The 17,549-nt window shown below is 34.2% G+C and overlaps 1 protein-coding gene across 2 annotated transcripts in view; it reads right to left on the reverse strand.

Annotated features, from left to right (window-relative positions):
* Positions 1 to 17,549, reverse strand: part of PIK3R4 (phosphoinositide-3-kinase regulatory subunit 4) — a 71,291-nt gene that overhangs the window by 41,004 nt on the left and 12,738 nt on the right. For both annotated transcript variants that reach the window (XM_041734087.1, XM_041734088.1), the window contains exons 5-8: positions 13,944 to 14,078; positions 12,064 to 12,285; positions 3,825 to 3,998; positions 600 to 745 (exon numbers count right to left, since the gene is read on the reverse strand). In XM_041734087.1, coding sequence (XP_041590021.1) covers positions 600 to 745; positions 3,825 to 3,998; positions 12,064 to 12,285; positions 13,944 to 14,078 — 677 coding nt within the window. The remainder of the gene's footprint in view (positions 1 to 599; positions 746 to 3,824; positions 3,999 to 12,063; positions 12,286 to 13,943; positions 14,079 to 17,549) is intronic.

Consider the following 17,549-nt stretch of genomic DNA (forward strand, 5'->3'; position numbering starts at 1 on the left):
ACAAGTTGGGTAAATAAGGTAAATAACTGCTTTATACAAACCAAAAACCTGAAATTTACCATCTAGTGCTATACTGGGTGGGAAGAGAGGAGGGAGGCACAAGTCATTAAGATTTTTTTTAAAAGATTAAATTAGATCTTAAAAGATTAAGCTTTTTTTTAAAAAAAGAAAAAGATAAGGAAAGAAATTAGAACCAGCTGGTGGTCCAAAAAATAAACATCTGTAAAAGGCTTTTTCCAATTTATTATAAATGCTGACTTGGGCTAAAATCAGTTATACTTTTTTACAATAAAAGCAGAACACATTTCCACTATATTTCACTTTAACAGCACATGTTTTACAACACTGCACATAAGAAAATAAAGTATGAACTATTGAGTGCTATATTATGCATAACATGATATATAACATAAGTCTCTTGAACTTTTCTCACCTTCAATACTGTTTGTTCCATTAACATTAACTAGCTTAAAGGAATGTGAAAATGCTATAGCTAACTTAAATCTTTAAAATTTTAAATAAAAATAGGACTTTCTAAACCTTTTTTTTAAGAGGTACTATTTGGAGAAAAGATTGACTCCAAGTTGGAATAAGCATACCTGTATTATTGGTTGAGTAATATATGGCTCAAGGTAAGGCATCAGTTTGCAGTATACATCAGCTGTACTTATTTGATGTGCTACCACTGTGATAAATCCTACGGCACCATAGCGTATCCATAGATTGGGATGACACAGAAATGGGGCTAAATAAGAAAAGAAAAAGGTATGGATTTAAACCATGCCCACAAATAGTAAACTACTAGGATAAACAAATGTTCACTTTTAAAACACAACTGATATACCACAATGTTATCAGCTGCCTTCACATACTCAATTATTCTATAGCATAAACTCAACTCAACATACTAATATTATATAGACCCTATCATAAATATCAGCAATAATACCGTAAAAAAATAAAAGGAGCTACTTACCTGACATTCTTTTTAATGAAAAGGTTTGATCAAATCTAATACATCATTCATGAAATCACTCACAAGGCACTATGAATAGAAACTAAAGGCAGAAAATATGATGGCCATGCTTAAAGAATTTAAAATATAAGATTAGGGGCCCCTGGGTGGCTCAGTCGGTTAAGCATCTGCCTTCAGCTCAGGTCATGATCTCGGCGTCCTGGGATCAAGCCCTGCATCAGGCTTCCCGCTCAACAGAGAGTCTGCTTGTGCCTCTCCCTCTGCCCCTCACCTCCACTCAAGCTCCCTCTCTATCTCTCCTCTCTCTCTGCTCAATCTCTCACAAATAAATAAAATCATTAAAAAACTAAAAACAATGAAATATGCAAGAAAAGTAAATAAATGCCTTTTCACTCCTTTTAACTATCTTGTGTATTATACTCAAAAATCAATGACTTCAACTAATCAAAGTTTAGAATAAAATTCAAACTTTTAAACTTATTTAGGAAAGAACTTTCAAAAGAAATATATATACACACACACACACACACACACACACACACACAATTTGTTGTGAGTATGCAAAAACATTGGCATTTAGAGGATATTAATTTTATAAGAAATTTAGGGTGACAGGGAAATAAGAACACTGTCATATGCCAGTATCACTTATATAAAAGGGGACAGAGAAAAAATTTGTTCAAAGTTTCTGTTTCCAAAGTTCTCCCATTTCCAATTCTTTTAATACACATGGAGAAGGTTTTACTTCATAAGCACAAAGCAGCCCTCTGATATAACAAGGAAGGGTTGGTAGCTTTCCTTTGACAACAGGCAAAATGAGGACTGGAAAAATATTGAAAAATCTCCAAAAAGTAGCTAAAAATGACCTGGCAGGTGTTAGACACTGTATGAGCTTGAGTTATTAGTCCCAATTCTTTACATTATCTCTATTACACGATCGCACTCTTTGCCTTGCACTCATGATATACAAAGGGTACTTCTCTACCCCTGGCCTTTAGCTCAGTCGTATCAACCTGCTTTGGCCAATGGGATATTAGTAGACATAACACTAACAAAGCCCTGAAATGTGCTATATAGATAAGCTTGCTGTCTCATGCTTCTGCCATTACCCAGAACATAACCCAAGAAACTGCTGTCAATCTAATATGGGCACCAGAGTGAGAAATGGATCGCTGTCACCACAGACAATCTGGAGATACAAAGCCTAAAGCAGAGCCACCCATCCAGCCCACAGATTCATGATGAGAACTTTACTGAAGTATTTTACTGAGATTTTATGGTTGACTGACATACAGCATCACTGTATCAGTAAGTAGCTGATACAAAGAACCTCAAACACTCAAGAGGATTTCCTATAAAACAGTGAACTTGATCTTTCCTCTAATACATTCTAATTATCTGGGGACAAGCACGAGGGAAGGGGAGTATTTGTAACACCTACGTGGGAAGAGTGTAGTATTTTTCAAAACTGTCAAAGAAATCATGATGCCATTATTACCACCACCATTCCCTTTAATAATCACTACAATAGACTATGAATTAAAAAAGGACAGCGAGATGTATATGGTTTATCGTGTTTTATTTATTTTTTTTTTAATTTTTTTTAAAGATTTTATTCATTTATTCATGAGAGACCTAAAGAGAGAGAGAGGCAGAGACACAGGCAGAGGGAGAAGCAGGTTCCATGCACCGGGAGCCCGACGTGGGACTCGATCCCGGGTCTCCAGGATCGCGCCCTGGGCCAAAGGCAGGCGCCAACCCGCTGCACCACCCAGGGATTCCCGGTTTATCGTGTTTTAAATGGACATTTCTAAGTTACTAAAAATTGTCTTTTCTTTGAAATAGTTCAAAATGCCAACCAATGATTTATTTACTTGATTTTTCTCAGCAAGGTTTTTTTTCCCCTCTGACAGATAGTACCAAATTCAGTTCCAGTTCTAAGGGAGTTCCCTGTCCAAGAAGTTGTACTATACTGAGTTTATTCTATACTTAAAGATAGTCATTAATTTTGATGCTAAGATACAGAGTATCCCATATGTTTATTCTAAGATCAATGACAAGAAACAGCAGAACCCAGAACAATCTCCACTGCAAAACTTAAGAGAGGTAAAAACTATCTTTATAATGATTTTTTGCTTAAAAATTGATAGGGGATCCCTGGGTGGCGCAGCGGTTTGGCGCCTGCCTTTGGCCCAGGGCGCGATCCTGGAGACCCGGGATCGAATCCCACGTCGGGCTCCCGGTGCATGGAGCCTGCTTCTCCCTCTGCCTGTGTCTCTGCCTCTCTCTCTCTCTCACTGTGTGCCTATCATAAATAAATAAAAATTAAAAAATATATATATTTAAAAAAAAAAAAAAATAAATAAAAATAAAAATTGATAGACATTCATTTTTCAGATAAATAAAATGCTAATTATAAGCTACATTAAGTCTCAAAAACAGTTTCCAAGTAATTAGACAACAGAAGAAATGCATTATATGAAATTAGAACATACATATACATATTTATGCACAGAGAATATTCATCAATATAAGGAGAATCAAAGTGAAAGGCTAGAAAAACTCGATCCATAAAGATAATGCCACTTTCATAGGAGGAAAAAAAAGCACTGATGTCACAATTCAGAAAATGAAAATGAGTAGGAAAATATTCCACATAGCAAGATATGCATTTTAAGACAATACATTTTCTCCTTAATTTTATTACAGAAACAGACATACACACACAAGGAATAATAAAATTAAAACCCTGACTCCATATTGTCTAGAACTTTTACAATCATCTATCATTTGTTATTTCTCTTAAGACACCTTAATTTTTTCCTAATTTTGAGAAACAGAAACTTACCAATATCACTGGCAAATTCATAGACATGGGGTTTTTGTAGCAGCCCTAACTGGCACATACAGGTAAGGGCATTAAGAGCTTTAACAATAACAAATTCCTCAGCATCACTAAGACCTTGTTGCAGCAGGGGTTTGAGAATTGAGGAGCTTTGCCAACCAACATAGGCAGCAACACCTGAAAAAGAAAAGCAACGTTACGTAATTATTCTATACCTGAAACTAAAAATGCCATTAAGTTAATAAAATTAATCAAAACCCAAATATACTGAGCAACAATCCAGGAAAAAACACTGCATTTCCTACACAGCACAATAAATGAGAAAGATCCACACCAAAGCAAATCACCAAGAAACTGTGCAACACCATGGGAAAAAAAGATCTTACGAACTTAGAGAAAGAAAAATATGTCCCCCAAAAAGGAAGGAGGAACGATAAAAACAAGCTTCATGAAACAATTTCTAGCAACAATGGAGACTAGTACACAACAGTAAGACCTCCAAAGTTATGAAATAAACTTTATACTTAAACTGCCAATAAAATAAGAGAACGAGAAAATAAGTCATTTTGCAACACACAAGGACTATGTGGATTAACTTCCCATGCAACCCTTCCTAAGTAAGTTCTTGAGAATGTACTTCAGAAAAAAAGCAAATGTAGAATGTACAAAACAACAAACAGAACCCAGGAATTCAGGGGGAGAAACTGATAACAGCTAGCAAAGATTCAGAAATCAACCAGCAAATTAGAACTAAAAGCCAGTAAATTTCAAAAATGTTATCAAAAAGAAAAATGGAACACATTACAAGCAATAGATAAAACTGGTAAGAAAGAAGCTTGATATTACAAACAAGCTAAAAAAGATGTATTACTTCCTTTCAAAAGGAAAATAAAGGACTCTGAAACCCCAGAACAAACAAACAAAAAAATCGCTCAATAAAATCATGGTATAAATAAAAAGTAAATTAAAATGTACAATGTCCTCAACAATCAGCAGAAGACAGAAAGGAGAATCCACTGGTGACACCATAAACATTTTCATCAAGTGATATAGGAGTCATGGCACTGGAACTGTGGGGAAGCAAATACAAATATAGCACACTACTTGGTTCTAAAGTCAGTAAAATTTACACATTCATAATCATGTAAATTTTGCTTTGAAATTTCAGAATCAGTCTATATACAAGCACAAGATCTTGTTATGACTACACAACAAAATGTATATGTTATCAACTATGCAATGCATTTGCTAGTTGAATTGTCAATAACTGGTTGAAGTAACCAACCAACCAAGAAAAGAAGACAGAAATGAAGGAGCATTCATCTGCTTGTAGTACAAATCAGAAGTAGATCAATAAGAAGTAGGTTTAATTATTTAACGTTATAAAAACAGCCACTAAAAACTAAAGCACTGAAAACAGTGGTCTCTATCTCAAAAACAGAGGGTAAGAGGAATCAGGGCATGGTATGAGTTAAATTTTCATATGGCATAGAAAAAAGTCAAGAGATAAGTCTATATCTAACAATTCTTAAAAGTCATAGAAAAATATTAGAGATATGGCAATAAACACCTGAAGATATCAAACTAAAAATCCAGAGCAGCTACTTCTGTAAAATCCAACTATTGCTTTTTATACATTACTTTACAGATTTTGAATAATTTACAAAAGCATATTTCTCCTATAAAGTAATTCTAGACATTTTTTTCTCTAATAAAAGGAAAAATACTACCCAAAATTCCTGTGGATTATATTTAGGAACTTTAAAAACCAAAATGTATAATGAGCCAAAGTAGTTCAAAATATTTTGGAAAATAAGACTGACATCTGGGGAACTTAATCTATACTAAAATTGCTCATAAATACCTAATAATTAAAATTTGATATAACTATAATAATAGAGTATCATATTGAGTATAGAAATGAGAAATCAAGGGAAGAGAAAAAGATACTCAGAAAACTAAAACTGAAAGACATAAGTATGCAACTGATGGTAACATAAGCTTCATCAATCAATGGGAAAGAAATGAAATGTTTAATAGTGTCAGGAAAACTGATTATTTTTCTGAGAAAAATCAGATTTCACCTTATACCACAGACCAAAATAAAAATTAAACAGTTAAGTGTGAAAAATAAAGCTTTATAAAAAAAAAAAAAAGATGTGCACCCAACAGGTTATTAACATGTTACTTGAAAAAAGTATTTGCCAATGATTAAAAGTTAATGTTTTTCATGTACATTTATAAAATGCTCAAGAACATCAACAAGAAAGACATAGAGTCATCAGAAAATAATGGGCCAAATTAAAAATTCATAGAATAAAAAGTACAAATGAGTAATCAACATGAGAAAGTTTTTCACCTCCACAGATAAGCAAAGAAATACACATCAAAACAAGTTATCATTTTACCATACCACAGGCAAAGATTATTTGAAGCCTATTCCATGTGAAAGAGTATGCAGTATGGTCAAACAATGCTGATCAGAATGGAAAATGATACTTCTTTGAAAAGCTTATAAAATGTATCAGGAGTTTTAAAAATATATTCATATTCTTTATAACTAAAATTTCAGACTTCTAGCCTGAGAAAATAATTAGAAGCAAATATTTATGTAAAATATTATCGCTATACAGTAGGAAAAAGAGTGAAAATAATTTAAATATCCAAAAATGATGAATTCTGATAAAACCATATAATGGAATATCTTAATCTATTAAATTATGATTTCTTTTTTTTTTTAAAGATTTTATTTATTTATTCATGAGAGACAGAGAGACAGAGAGAGAAAGAGAGGGAAAGAGAGAGAGAGAGAGAGAGAGGCATAGAGACACAAGCAGAGGGAGAAGCAGGCTCCACGCAGGGAGCCCTATGCGGAACTCGATCCCGGGTCTCCAGGATTACACCCTGGGCCGAAGGCAGGCGCTAAACCACTGAGCCACGCGGGCTGCCCCTAAATTATGATTTCAAAAAAATTTTTATGACAGTAAATGTTTAGGATATATGTTATCAGAAAAAGAATTAGTAAATAATAAGATTAAAAAGTAATATAATACATACACAGTACTTATGTGCCCAGCACCATTACATATGTTAATTCATTTTATCTTCACAATACAACAGATAGGTATTTTTTTTTAAGATTTTATTTATTTATTTATTCATGAGAGACACAGAGAGAGAGAGAGACAGGCAGAGACACAGGTAGAGGGAGAAGCAGGCTCCATGCAGGGAGCTCAATGTGGGACTCAATTCCGGGTCTCCAGGATCATGCCCTGGACCAAAGGCGGCGCTAAACGGCTGAGCCACCCGTGCTGCCCTCTTCTTGGTTTCTTAATTATCCAAATTTTCTACAGCAAGCATGTATTACTTTAAACAAAAACAACGAAAATTATTTTAAAATTAAAAAAGTAACATAAAGGCAGGATTCAAAATACACATGAATTGATCAATAGATGGTGGAAGTTCTACACATCACCTTTTCCAGAAAAAAAGAACTAAAAATAAAATCTGAAAGAGGGAGAAAGCAAGAAAGATAAAAACGGTGTGAGAAGCAAAATATACTAAGAATGGCATTAGATAAGTTTGAGAGGGAAGACTGAGTTGAATCAATAAACCAATACAAAACAGTGGAAAAAACCATCAACAAAATGAAAAGGCAACCTACTGAATAAGAAAAAATATTTGCAAATGATATATTCAATAAGGGGTTAATATGCAAAATATATTAAAAACTTCCACAACTCAATACAAGAGAAACAATCCAATTACAAAATGGGCACAGGACCCAAATAGACATTTTACCAAAGAAGACAATCAATCAGATGGCCAACACATGAAAAGATGCTCAACATCACTAATCATCAGGGAAATGCAAATCAAAACCACGATGACCTTACACCTGTTAGAATGGCTAGTATTTTTTTTTATTTCCACTTTATTGCTCAAGCACAGAACTTGAGGTAAGCCCAGACCTTCAGCAACGTGCAGAGAAGAGGCTGAGGGGGTTGGGGACACAACCTGGCTGAGAAGAGAAACTGATCCAAAGGGAAATACTGGTGGGGGGACAGGAGGTGGTCATCGGGACACCAGAAGGCATCTTAGCCATACCATCTGAGGGGAGGATGGCAGCAGAGAGCAGTTCATGGGCACAGCAGTGGTTCTTCCCATGCCACTAGCACCCACATGGAGGCCACATGTTTAGGAATGGACCAGGAGGAGGAAATAACAAACATTGGCAAGGATGTGGAGAAAGGAGAATCCTTGTGCACTACTGGTAGGAATGTAAATTGATAACACCCACTATGGAAAGAGTATGAAATTCTTCAAAAAACTAAAAACAGGAATGCCATATTATCCAGTAATTCCACTTCTGGATATATACCCAAAGAGATAAATTCAGGCTCTCAAAGAGATTTCTGTACTCCCATTTTCATTGCAGCATTATTTACAAAAGCCAAGATATGGAAGGGACCTTCCATCAAAAGATGAAAGAATGAAGAAGACGTGGTACATATATACAACAGCATATTTACTCAGTGACAAAAGAGTGAAGTCTTGCCACTTGAAACAAGATGGATGGACCAAGAGGGTATTATGCTAAGTTAAGCAAGTCAGACAGGGAAAGACAAATACCATATAACTTCACTTATATATGGAATCTAAAAAAAGGAAATGATTAGTCAAAAACAGAAACAGAGCCATAAATACAGAGAACAAAATGGTGATTGCCAGAGGGGAAAGGGGTGAGATGGGTGAAATAGGTGAAGGGGATTAAGAAGTACAAACTTCACTATAAAGTAAGTAAGTCATGGGATGTAAAATACAACATAGAATATAAACAGTAACATTGCAATAACTTTGGTAAGTACACTTACTGTGGTGAGCACTTCATAATATATGTCAGTATCAAATCACTGTTGTACATTTGAAACTAATATATGCCAATTGTATATCGAAAATTTTTTAAATTTTTTAACTATAAAGATGTCTGAAAATAGACACAATAAACTCCAATAATAACAAAGCAAGAACAATTCAAAACTTGTTAAATGGAGAAAAGTATCTTTTTCTCCAAAATATTGTATGACAGCATTTGCAGATATATCAATACTGTTGCTGTATGAGTTTTTTTTATTTTTTGGGAAAAAAAGAAAGGCAAACCTTTTGGCAGTTAGTTTTCTAGATTCTTGGCAACCAATAATCTAAACTCTACAGCTTTCTGCAATTATATGAGAAAGATCAAATATTAGTGAAGCTTTCCAAAGTATAGAATAGTTTTCAATCTTTTAAGTTAACAGACAAGCTGTTATAATCATGTACAAAATTATATTTAAAAAAGGTTAGTTGGTAACCATAATAACATGGCCTGGATAAAATTATATAATCATCTCAATAGATGCAGAAAAAGCACTTGACAAAATTTAACATCTGTTCATGACAAAAACTCTCAACAAAGTGGGTTTAGAGGAAACATACCCCAACATAATATGTAAAAAACCCACAGCTTACATCATACTCAATGATGAAAAACTGAGAGCTTTTCCTCTAAGAAAAGTAACACGACAAGGAAGTCCACTCTCCACGACTTTCATTCAAAATAGTAATGGAAGTCTAAGATGCAGCAATTGGGCATGGAAAAGAAATAAAAGGCATACAAATTGGTAAGGAATAAGTAAAACTGTCACTATTTGCAGATAACTTGATCCTATATATTAGAAAGCTCTAAAGACTCCATCAAAACACTATTAGAATAAATTCAGTAAAGTTGCAGGATACAAAGTTAATACACAGAAATCCTGCAATTCTACACACTAATAACAAAGCAGAAAGAGAAATTAAGAAAACAGTTCTATCTGCAACTGCACCAAAAAGAATAAAATACATAGCAATAAATATAACCATAGGGTGAAAAACTAAATTTTGAAAACTATAAAACATTAATGAAAAACACTGAAGATGATACAAACAAATGGAAAGATAATCTATGCTCATGGGTTGGAAAAATACTGTTAAAATGTCCATACTACCCAAAGCAATCTGAAGATTCAACACAATCCTTAACAAAATGCCAACATTTTACACAGAACCAGAACAAATAATACTAAAATTTGTACAGAATCACAAAAGACTCCAAATAGCCAATGCAATCTTAAGAAAGAAGAACAAAGCTGGAGCTATCACAATCCCAGATTTCAAGATATACTGCAAAGCTGTAGTAATCAAAACAGTATTGTACTGGCAAAAAACAGACACATAGGTCAAAGAAACAGGATAAAGGGCCCAAAATGAACCCACATCTCTATGGTCAATTAATCTATGACAAAGGAGGAAAGAATATACAATGGGAAAAGTCAGTGTCTTCAATAATGGTGCTGGGAAACCTGTACAGCTACATGCAAATGAATGAAACTGAACCATTTTCTTTTTTTTTTTTTTTAAAGATTTATTTATTTATTCATTCAGAGAGAGCGAAGAGAGAGGCAGAGACACAGGCAGGAGAAGCAGGCTCCCCGCAGGAAGCCCAATATGGGACTCGATCCCGGGTCTCCAGGATCACACCCCGGGCTGCAGGTGGCGCTAAACTGCTGCGCCACAGGGGCTGCCCCTGAACCATTTTCTTAAACCATACACCAAAATAAACTCAAAATGGATTAAAGACTTAAATATAAAACATGAAACCATAAAATTCCTAGAAGAAAACATAGGCAGTAATTTCTTTGATGTGGGCCACAGAAACATGTTCTAGATATGTCACCTCAAGCAAAAGATAAAAGCAAAAATAAACTGAGATTATCCCAAAATAAAAAGCTTTTGTACAGTGAAGGAAACCATCAACAAAACAAAAAGGCAAACTACCAAATGGGAGAAGGTATTTGCAAATGATGTATCTCATAAGTTAATATCTACCATGTATAAAAAACTTACACAACTCAACATCCAGATAAATAATCTGATTAAAAAACGGCAGAGGACCTAAATAGAAATTTTACCAAAAAAGACATGCAGATGGCCAATAGATACCTGAAAAGATGCTCAACATCACTAATCATCAAGGAAATTCAAACCAAAACCACAATGAAATATCACCTTAACCTTTCAAAATGGCGAGAATCAAAAAGACAAGAAACATCAAATGGTGGCAGGATTGTGAAGAAAGGAATCCTTGTACACTGTTGGTAGAAATGTAAATTGGTGCAGCAGCTACCATAAAGAACAGTATAAAGGTTCCCTAAAAAATTAAAAATAGAAATACTATATGATCCAGTAATTCCACTACTGGGTATTTACCTAAAAGAAAAAATGCTAATTCGAAAAATTGTATGTACCCCTATGTCTACTGCAGCATTACTTACAATAACCAAGACATGGAAGCAACCCAAATATCCACCAATAAATGAATGGATAAAGAAGATGCGGGTGTGTCTGTGTGTATGCGTGCGTGTGTACACATGTGCATACACACACACACACACACACACACACAGATATCTTGCCATCTGCAACAACATGGATGGATCTAGAGGATATGATGCTAAGTGAAATAAGTCAGAGAAAGACAAATACCATATGATTTCCCTTACATGTGGAATCCGAAAAACAAAACAAATGAACAAACAAAAAACTAACATTTTGAAAAAAGTGGAGAAAAAAAAAAAAACACTTAATTTTTCACACATTTTCAGTTTACACAAAGCATAGCCTGGCAAGCTTCAATTTTCTTCCTAATTGATTCTCAGTCATACTTGTAGCTTAACTGTTATTTTCTGACTGTAAAAGTCATTTTCTGATATATGTTTACTATAAAAAAATTTAACAAATATAAAAAACACAAAGAAAAAAAAACATCTACAATCCCAGCCCCAGAAATAATCAGTATACAAATCTTAGTATATTCCAGACTTCTTTATAAACATATGGTTTGTTAACTGTTACCTTTTAAAATCTACATTGGTCACTTTAGTAGTGTTTCAAAGTACTTTTCCAGGTCAGTAAACACTCTTTTAAAACATTGTTTAATAACCACATGATGGTCTTTCCTACCAATGTACCAATGAGCCAATCCCTTGATTAGCTCAAATACGTTTATTATCCAAAAGCATCATAAATACAGACAGAAACACAAAGAGCTCATTTCATTATTAATGAAATTTGGCTGTCTTGTCAGCTATCTTTCAGACCTCATGGGTGTATCGTATAATTCAAAATCTTAAAGATACATTTTAAAACAATTGGAAAAACATACCAACTATACTATCAAAAAAAGCTCCACGCAGATGCCAATCATTCTTATCATTTAGGAAAGTGATCATGTGGGACAATAAAACATCATTGGCTTTCTGACGTCCAAAGAATACACACAACCGTGTTATTCCATTTTCCATTAAGGTTTGTTTCACAATATTTTCAGGGTCACTTAGCAAAGTGACAACTTTCTGCTGGACCATTTCATGTAAGGCTTGCAACTCTAAAAAAAAAAAAAAAAAAAAAGAAAAGTAAAGATAGGATCAATTTTTTTTCCCAAGACAAAGACATAGTCTTCTTTCTTCCTTCTTCTTCAGAGAAATGGAATGATTACAGAAGCCACCATAAAAAGTATATAATCACTAAATTTTTCTCCTGTTCAAAGCTCTGGAGGATAGATGGGAAACCAAAATACAAACTGAACAACAACATCCTGAGAGGCAGATGCCACAACCACGGTTACTATCTCATTAATTAAACAAGTCTATTTTTAAGGCTCAAGGAGAGTTCTATAGGAAAGCACCAAAAAGTTCATACTGCCACCAATAAAATCAACTCGATCAAAGACTTCAAAATACTAGACTGATTAAGGATATAAACTGATAATACCATTTAATACTTTTAGAAAGTATTTTTAAGTTCAGCTTACTAAATTTTTAGAAAGCAGAAAATAACACATGAAAATCCTATCAAGACTTTATATGATCTGGCTACCACCTTCTTCTCTGACTTTATCTCCTACCCACTCTCCCCTTTTCCCTTCCCTTTTAAAATGTAAGTTCAACAGGACAATCTTTTCTGTCTTATTCACCACTATATTTCTAGTGCTTAGAGCAGGCACACAATTGCCTAATTCTGAGCTTATGTTTAACAATTATGTTGGCTAAATGAATGAGGGGAAAGTCCACTCCTGGTGCAGCCACAGTCAAGGGAAAAGGTGATCTGATATGCAAAATACTATGTTCATATTAAGACAAACTTTAGATTAACTTTCAAAAAGGTTTAACACCTAACCTAAACTTCATTATATAAATGTCCAATTACATGGTTACAGAATGTAGGACAGTGTTATTTTCTAAGTAATTCCATGAAAAAAGCAAGGATTTCCTTTCCTTTCTGATACATTCTTCTATAAGTTCAAAATTATTCCATTGTCAACTACAGAGAATATACACTGCCTAAAAATGATGCCATTCTAACAAGTAACAGAGCCATTACTGTTGTATAGCATAAAAATCTGAAAACTAGATTTCTCTAGTTTTCCTGAACTAGAAACATCCTAGGACAGATCTAAGTATATTATTTTACTTCTAAATCTTTAACTCAGTAACATTAATTAAAAGCCTGCTAAGAGTTGTTTGTATGTAAAGAAACTTAAGACAAGAACTCTGACCTCAAAGAGTTTACCATCCCATCTGTTCATTTAAAGTACAAGGGGTGGGTTTTGATCCATAAATCATAGATTAGCATGAGATAATTAAGGCTCAAGGAGATTGAGGATACTCAAGGTATACTCACATAAGGAGGAAAGGTTTAGATTCTTTAGCTATGATGCTGTCAATGTTTTTTTTCTTTCCTCTTGTAAGAATTATAAAATTCAGCTAATTTTACGATTGACACAAATCAATTTTGGCTGAAAAACAACTGACCTCAGAACCTGTGGCAAAAGCTGATCATTTTCTGGTTAGATAACAGTGTACAAAAGTGTACAAGAAGAGAGAGAACAATCAGACAACAGGGACCTTTGCCATATATACATAGTATTCTTTCATCTTATATGAAAATTTCAATGATAGTTTCTTTCAAGTCCACATTAGTAAATCATTCCAAATAATAATTCATTCCAAATAACAAGAAGCCTGGAAGAGAAAATCACACTACCTGTGTCGTAATTTCCATTGGGATGCGTAACTTCACCAATTTCTTCACTATTTGGGTCATTTTCCATATTGAGATTTTTTAACTGTACTAATTCCAGGAATCTCAAAGCGGTTTCTGCCAGCAGAGCTATGTTTTCTATAAAAAAAAAAGGGAAAATTTATTAAAAAAAGAAAAGGGAAAATTTATAATGATTATAATCTTCAATCCTTGTAATGTTTATAACCTTCCATTCCTCTTTATATAAATAAATAATAATCATAAAACTACAGAGGAAAAGTAGGACTTTTCAATTTAGCACTAAACCTAATCTTCAGTAATTTCTGGTAACTAATCTCATAATCTATGACTAACAGTTTCAATAATGAAACATAAACTTCTTTTAAAAATAAAAAGTGTACACCATAAACACTATATAGTTACTCTGCTGTATGATATATATGAAAGAAATTAAAATTCTAAGAGTTCTCATCACAAAGAAAATAATCTTTTTTTCTGTTTTTGCTTTTTATTGTACCTATATGAGAGGATGGAAGCCAACTAAACTTACCATAGTAATCATTTCAGAATATGTGTAAGTCACATCATTACACTTTATACCTTAAACTTACACAGCGATATATGTCAATTATATCTCAATAAAATTATATCTCAATAAAACTGGAAAAAAAACAAAAATAGCCCAAAATACAGCATTCAAATCTACTGAGGGAAAAGCTTAATCCTTCTACAGAGACCTATAGTTTCTTAACAGATGAGAGATATTCATTAAACAGAGAAACATTCACATTAAAATAACAGGACAAGCTGGGCTTCAGAATCACAGACCCCAGCTCAAATCTTGACCCCTGACACTTAGTAGCTGTCTGCTTAACATATGAGTATGTTTCTTCACACACACGAGTTACATATACCTCAAAAAGCTATTACCAAAGTGAATCAACTATTATTAGACTGCTTTCCTTGTGATACTCTGAAGTTCTTAATGAACCAACGTGTGAGACTGTTCGCCAACTTTCTGCAGTTGTATTTTCTCCTTTCTCTCTCTATATTCTCCTAAGACTGCCTGATATTCCTTACCACTGCAGAAATACCTACTTCTAATTTCTGTTGTCACATTTGCTATCAGATTTGCTTACACTTTCTTCTCCCTTACATTTTTTATTTATGTCTGTGCCTCTTTCCTTCTTTCCATCCCATTTCTGTGCTTAACATAAGACTATAATGCCAAAGACTGCACTCTTTTCCTTAGCAGTAAATAGCACTGAACACAAAACTTAACTCCCTTATTTTATCAATTCTAAGACTCACTTTTTCCTTAATTTTGAATACCACTACAACTGAGGTACATCTCCTAAGAGCTGAGATTGTTGAGTCTATCAAGTGCAATGATTACCTTCATCTCAGAGTCCAACCCCTCACCCGCCAACAGGTTCAACACTGTTCTGAAGAACAAAAATTTACCTCTAAGGTACCCAAGAGAATACCCTGTAATGCCTGCTCACTCTCAAGATGGGAGAATTTGGGGCATCCTCTGATAAGAAGTCAAAATTCTGGGGGATCCCTGCATGGCTCAGCAGTTTAGTGCCTGCCTTTGGCCCAGGACATGGTTCTGGAGTCCTGGGATCGAGTCCCACATCAGGCTCCCTACATGGAGCCTGCTTCTCCCTCTGCCTGTGTCTCTGCCTCTCTCTCTCTCTCTCTCTCTCTGTCTCTCATGAATAAATAAATAAAATCTTAAAAAAAAAAAAAAAAAGTCAAAATTCTAGGTGAATGTCCCCACTTTAATGGATATATCTTTATTAGGAAAAACCTTACTTTCCTGGGCACCTTTAAAATCTGAGTAGGGGATCCCTGGGTGGCGCAGCAGTTTGGCGCCTGCCTTTGGCCCAGGGCACGATCCTGGGGACCCGGGATCAAATCCCACATCGGGTTCCCGGTGCATGGAGCCTGCTTCTCCCTCTGCCTGTGTCTATGCCTCTCTCTCTCTCTCTCTCTGTGACTATCATAAATAAATAAAAATTAAAAAAAATAAAAATAAAAAAATAATAAAATAAAATCTGAGTAGATCTATGCCTATTTCCCCATTTAAGTTCATAAACCACAACATACTTGAATGTTTATAAAAGATACAAATCTATATCACTTAAAAGAATGCCATAACAGACATTTAAAAAATGATTTTAAACTTTTATAATTACTGACACGTATGGTTTAGTTATACTTAACCATATAAGTTCAAATGGACTTCTGGATCTACTGGGGGAAAAAAAGCAGCTTTATCAGGCACTAAGCCATGATGAAAGGACACTGCAAGGTACCATCACTGACCCTGGGTTACTATGGACTCTCACCACAAGGACCCAGAAGACCAAAGGAAAGCAGAGTTGCTTCAGAATCAAGGTACAGACCAGCAGCTCTGAGAACTGAGAAAAGAATGAGACCAGATACATTTAGATCATATTGTTTAGCCTTTCCCATTCCCAATTTCCTCACCTGTAACTGAAAGTAATATAACATCTATTGCTCAAGGCAGTTGCAAGAGTTAGAATGGATTTTAGAATCTTAGAATCCATATATCTTAAAATCTGGAATCTATCTTAAAATTTATATATCTCTTGCAACTAATCGTTGCAACCTTGAGCAGCAGATGCTGACACACAGGTTTTTCAATAAATAGTAGCTATTATTTTTAGACTATCACTATTAGTAATTGTCTGTCACTATGTTAATATAGCAGCTACACATCAGAACCTTACCCATTTAACACAACTGAGAACAAACTAAGATCAACAGGTCATAAAACTCTAAAGATACAGCTTGTTTTTAAACCTATAAACTTTAATTTTATCTGATTTAATTATTTATGTTTGCAAGTGAATTATACTTTGTTACAAATGATAAACTCAAATGTATGTGTCTTAATGAACTCCTGAAATTTCTAGGCCTGACATTTATACCTATACAGTTATGGAAACCAGAAACCATAAATAATAGGCAATGGATAAATACAAATGGAAATATGAGTTTAGGAAAAAAACTTACAACCACCACCACTTTGTGGATGTACCCAGAGATAAGGCCAGAGTCCAATGACCATTTTTTATATGTTCCATTAAAATAATGACAGGCAAATAGTAAAATTAACGAACCTAGCAAGTACCTTTCCAAATAGTGATAATATCATCACTATACGTTATGTACTATTTACCAAGACCAAAACAGAATCTCTGATTTCCAGCAGATTATATTAGAAATAAATTACGAATTATCTTAATGTTTCAGTGACATTTTCCATGCAACAAAAGAGTATACAGAATTAATTTGGGGAGCTAAAAACATGAATCTGTCTCACTTAATTTTACGAGTGAGAATTACAAGTAAAACAGGTGGATGTGTTATAACCTCATCACAAAGAAGCCACACACCTTAACATGACAGTAACTAAAAGGATCTTAAAATTTTGTAATAGGCTAGGTTCTTTGAATACCAAATTATCCAGCAAAATCCATCTTTTTGAATAGCAACAGACTTGTATCCTAAAGCTAACATCTCTGTTCTAAGCTAGCATCTCTGTTCAAAGAAACTTTATAAAGACCTAAAGACACT

Source organism: Vulpes lagopus, chromosome 19 (assembly GCF_018345385.1).
Source record: "Vulpes lagopus strain Blue_001 chromosome 19, ASM1834538v1, whole genome shotgun sequence".
Taxonomy (NCBI): domain Eukaryota; kingdom Metazoa; phylum Chordata; class Mammalia; order Carnivora; family Canidae; genus Vulpes; species Vulpes lagopus.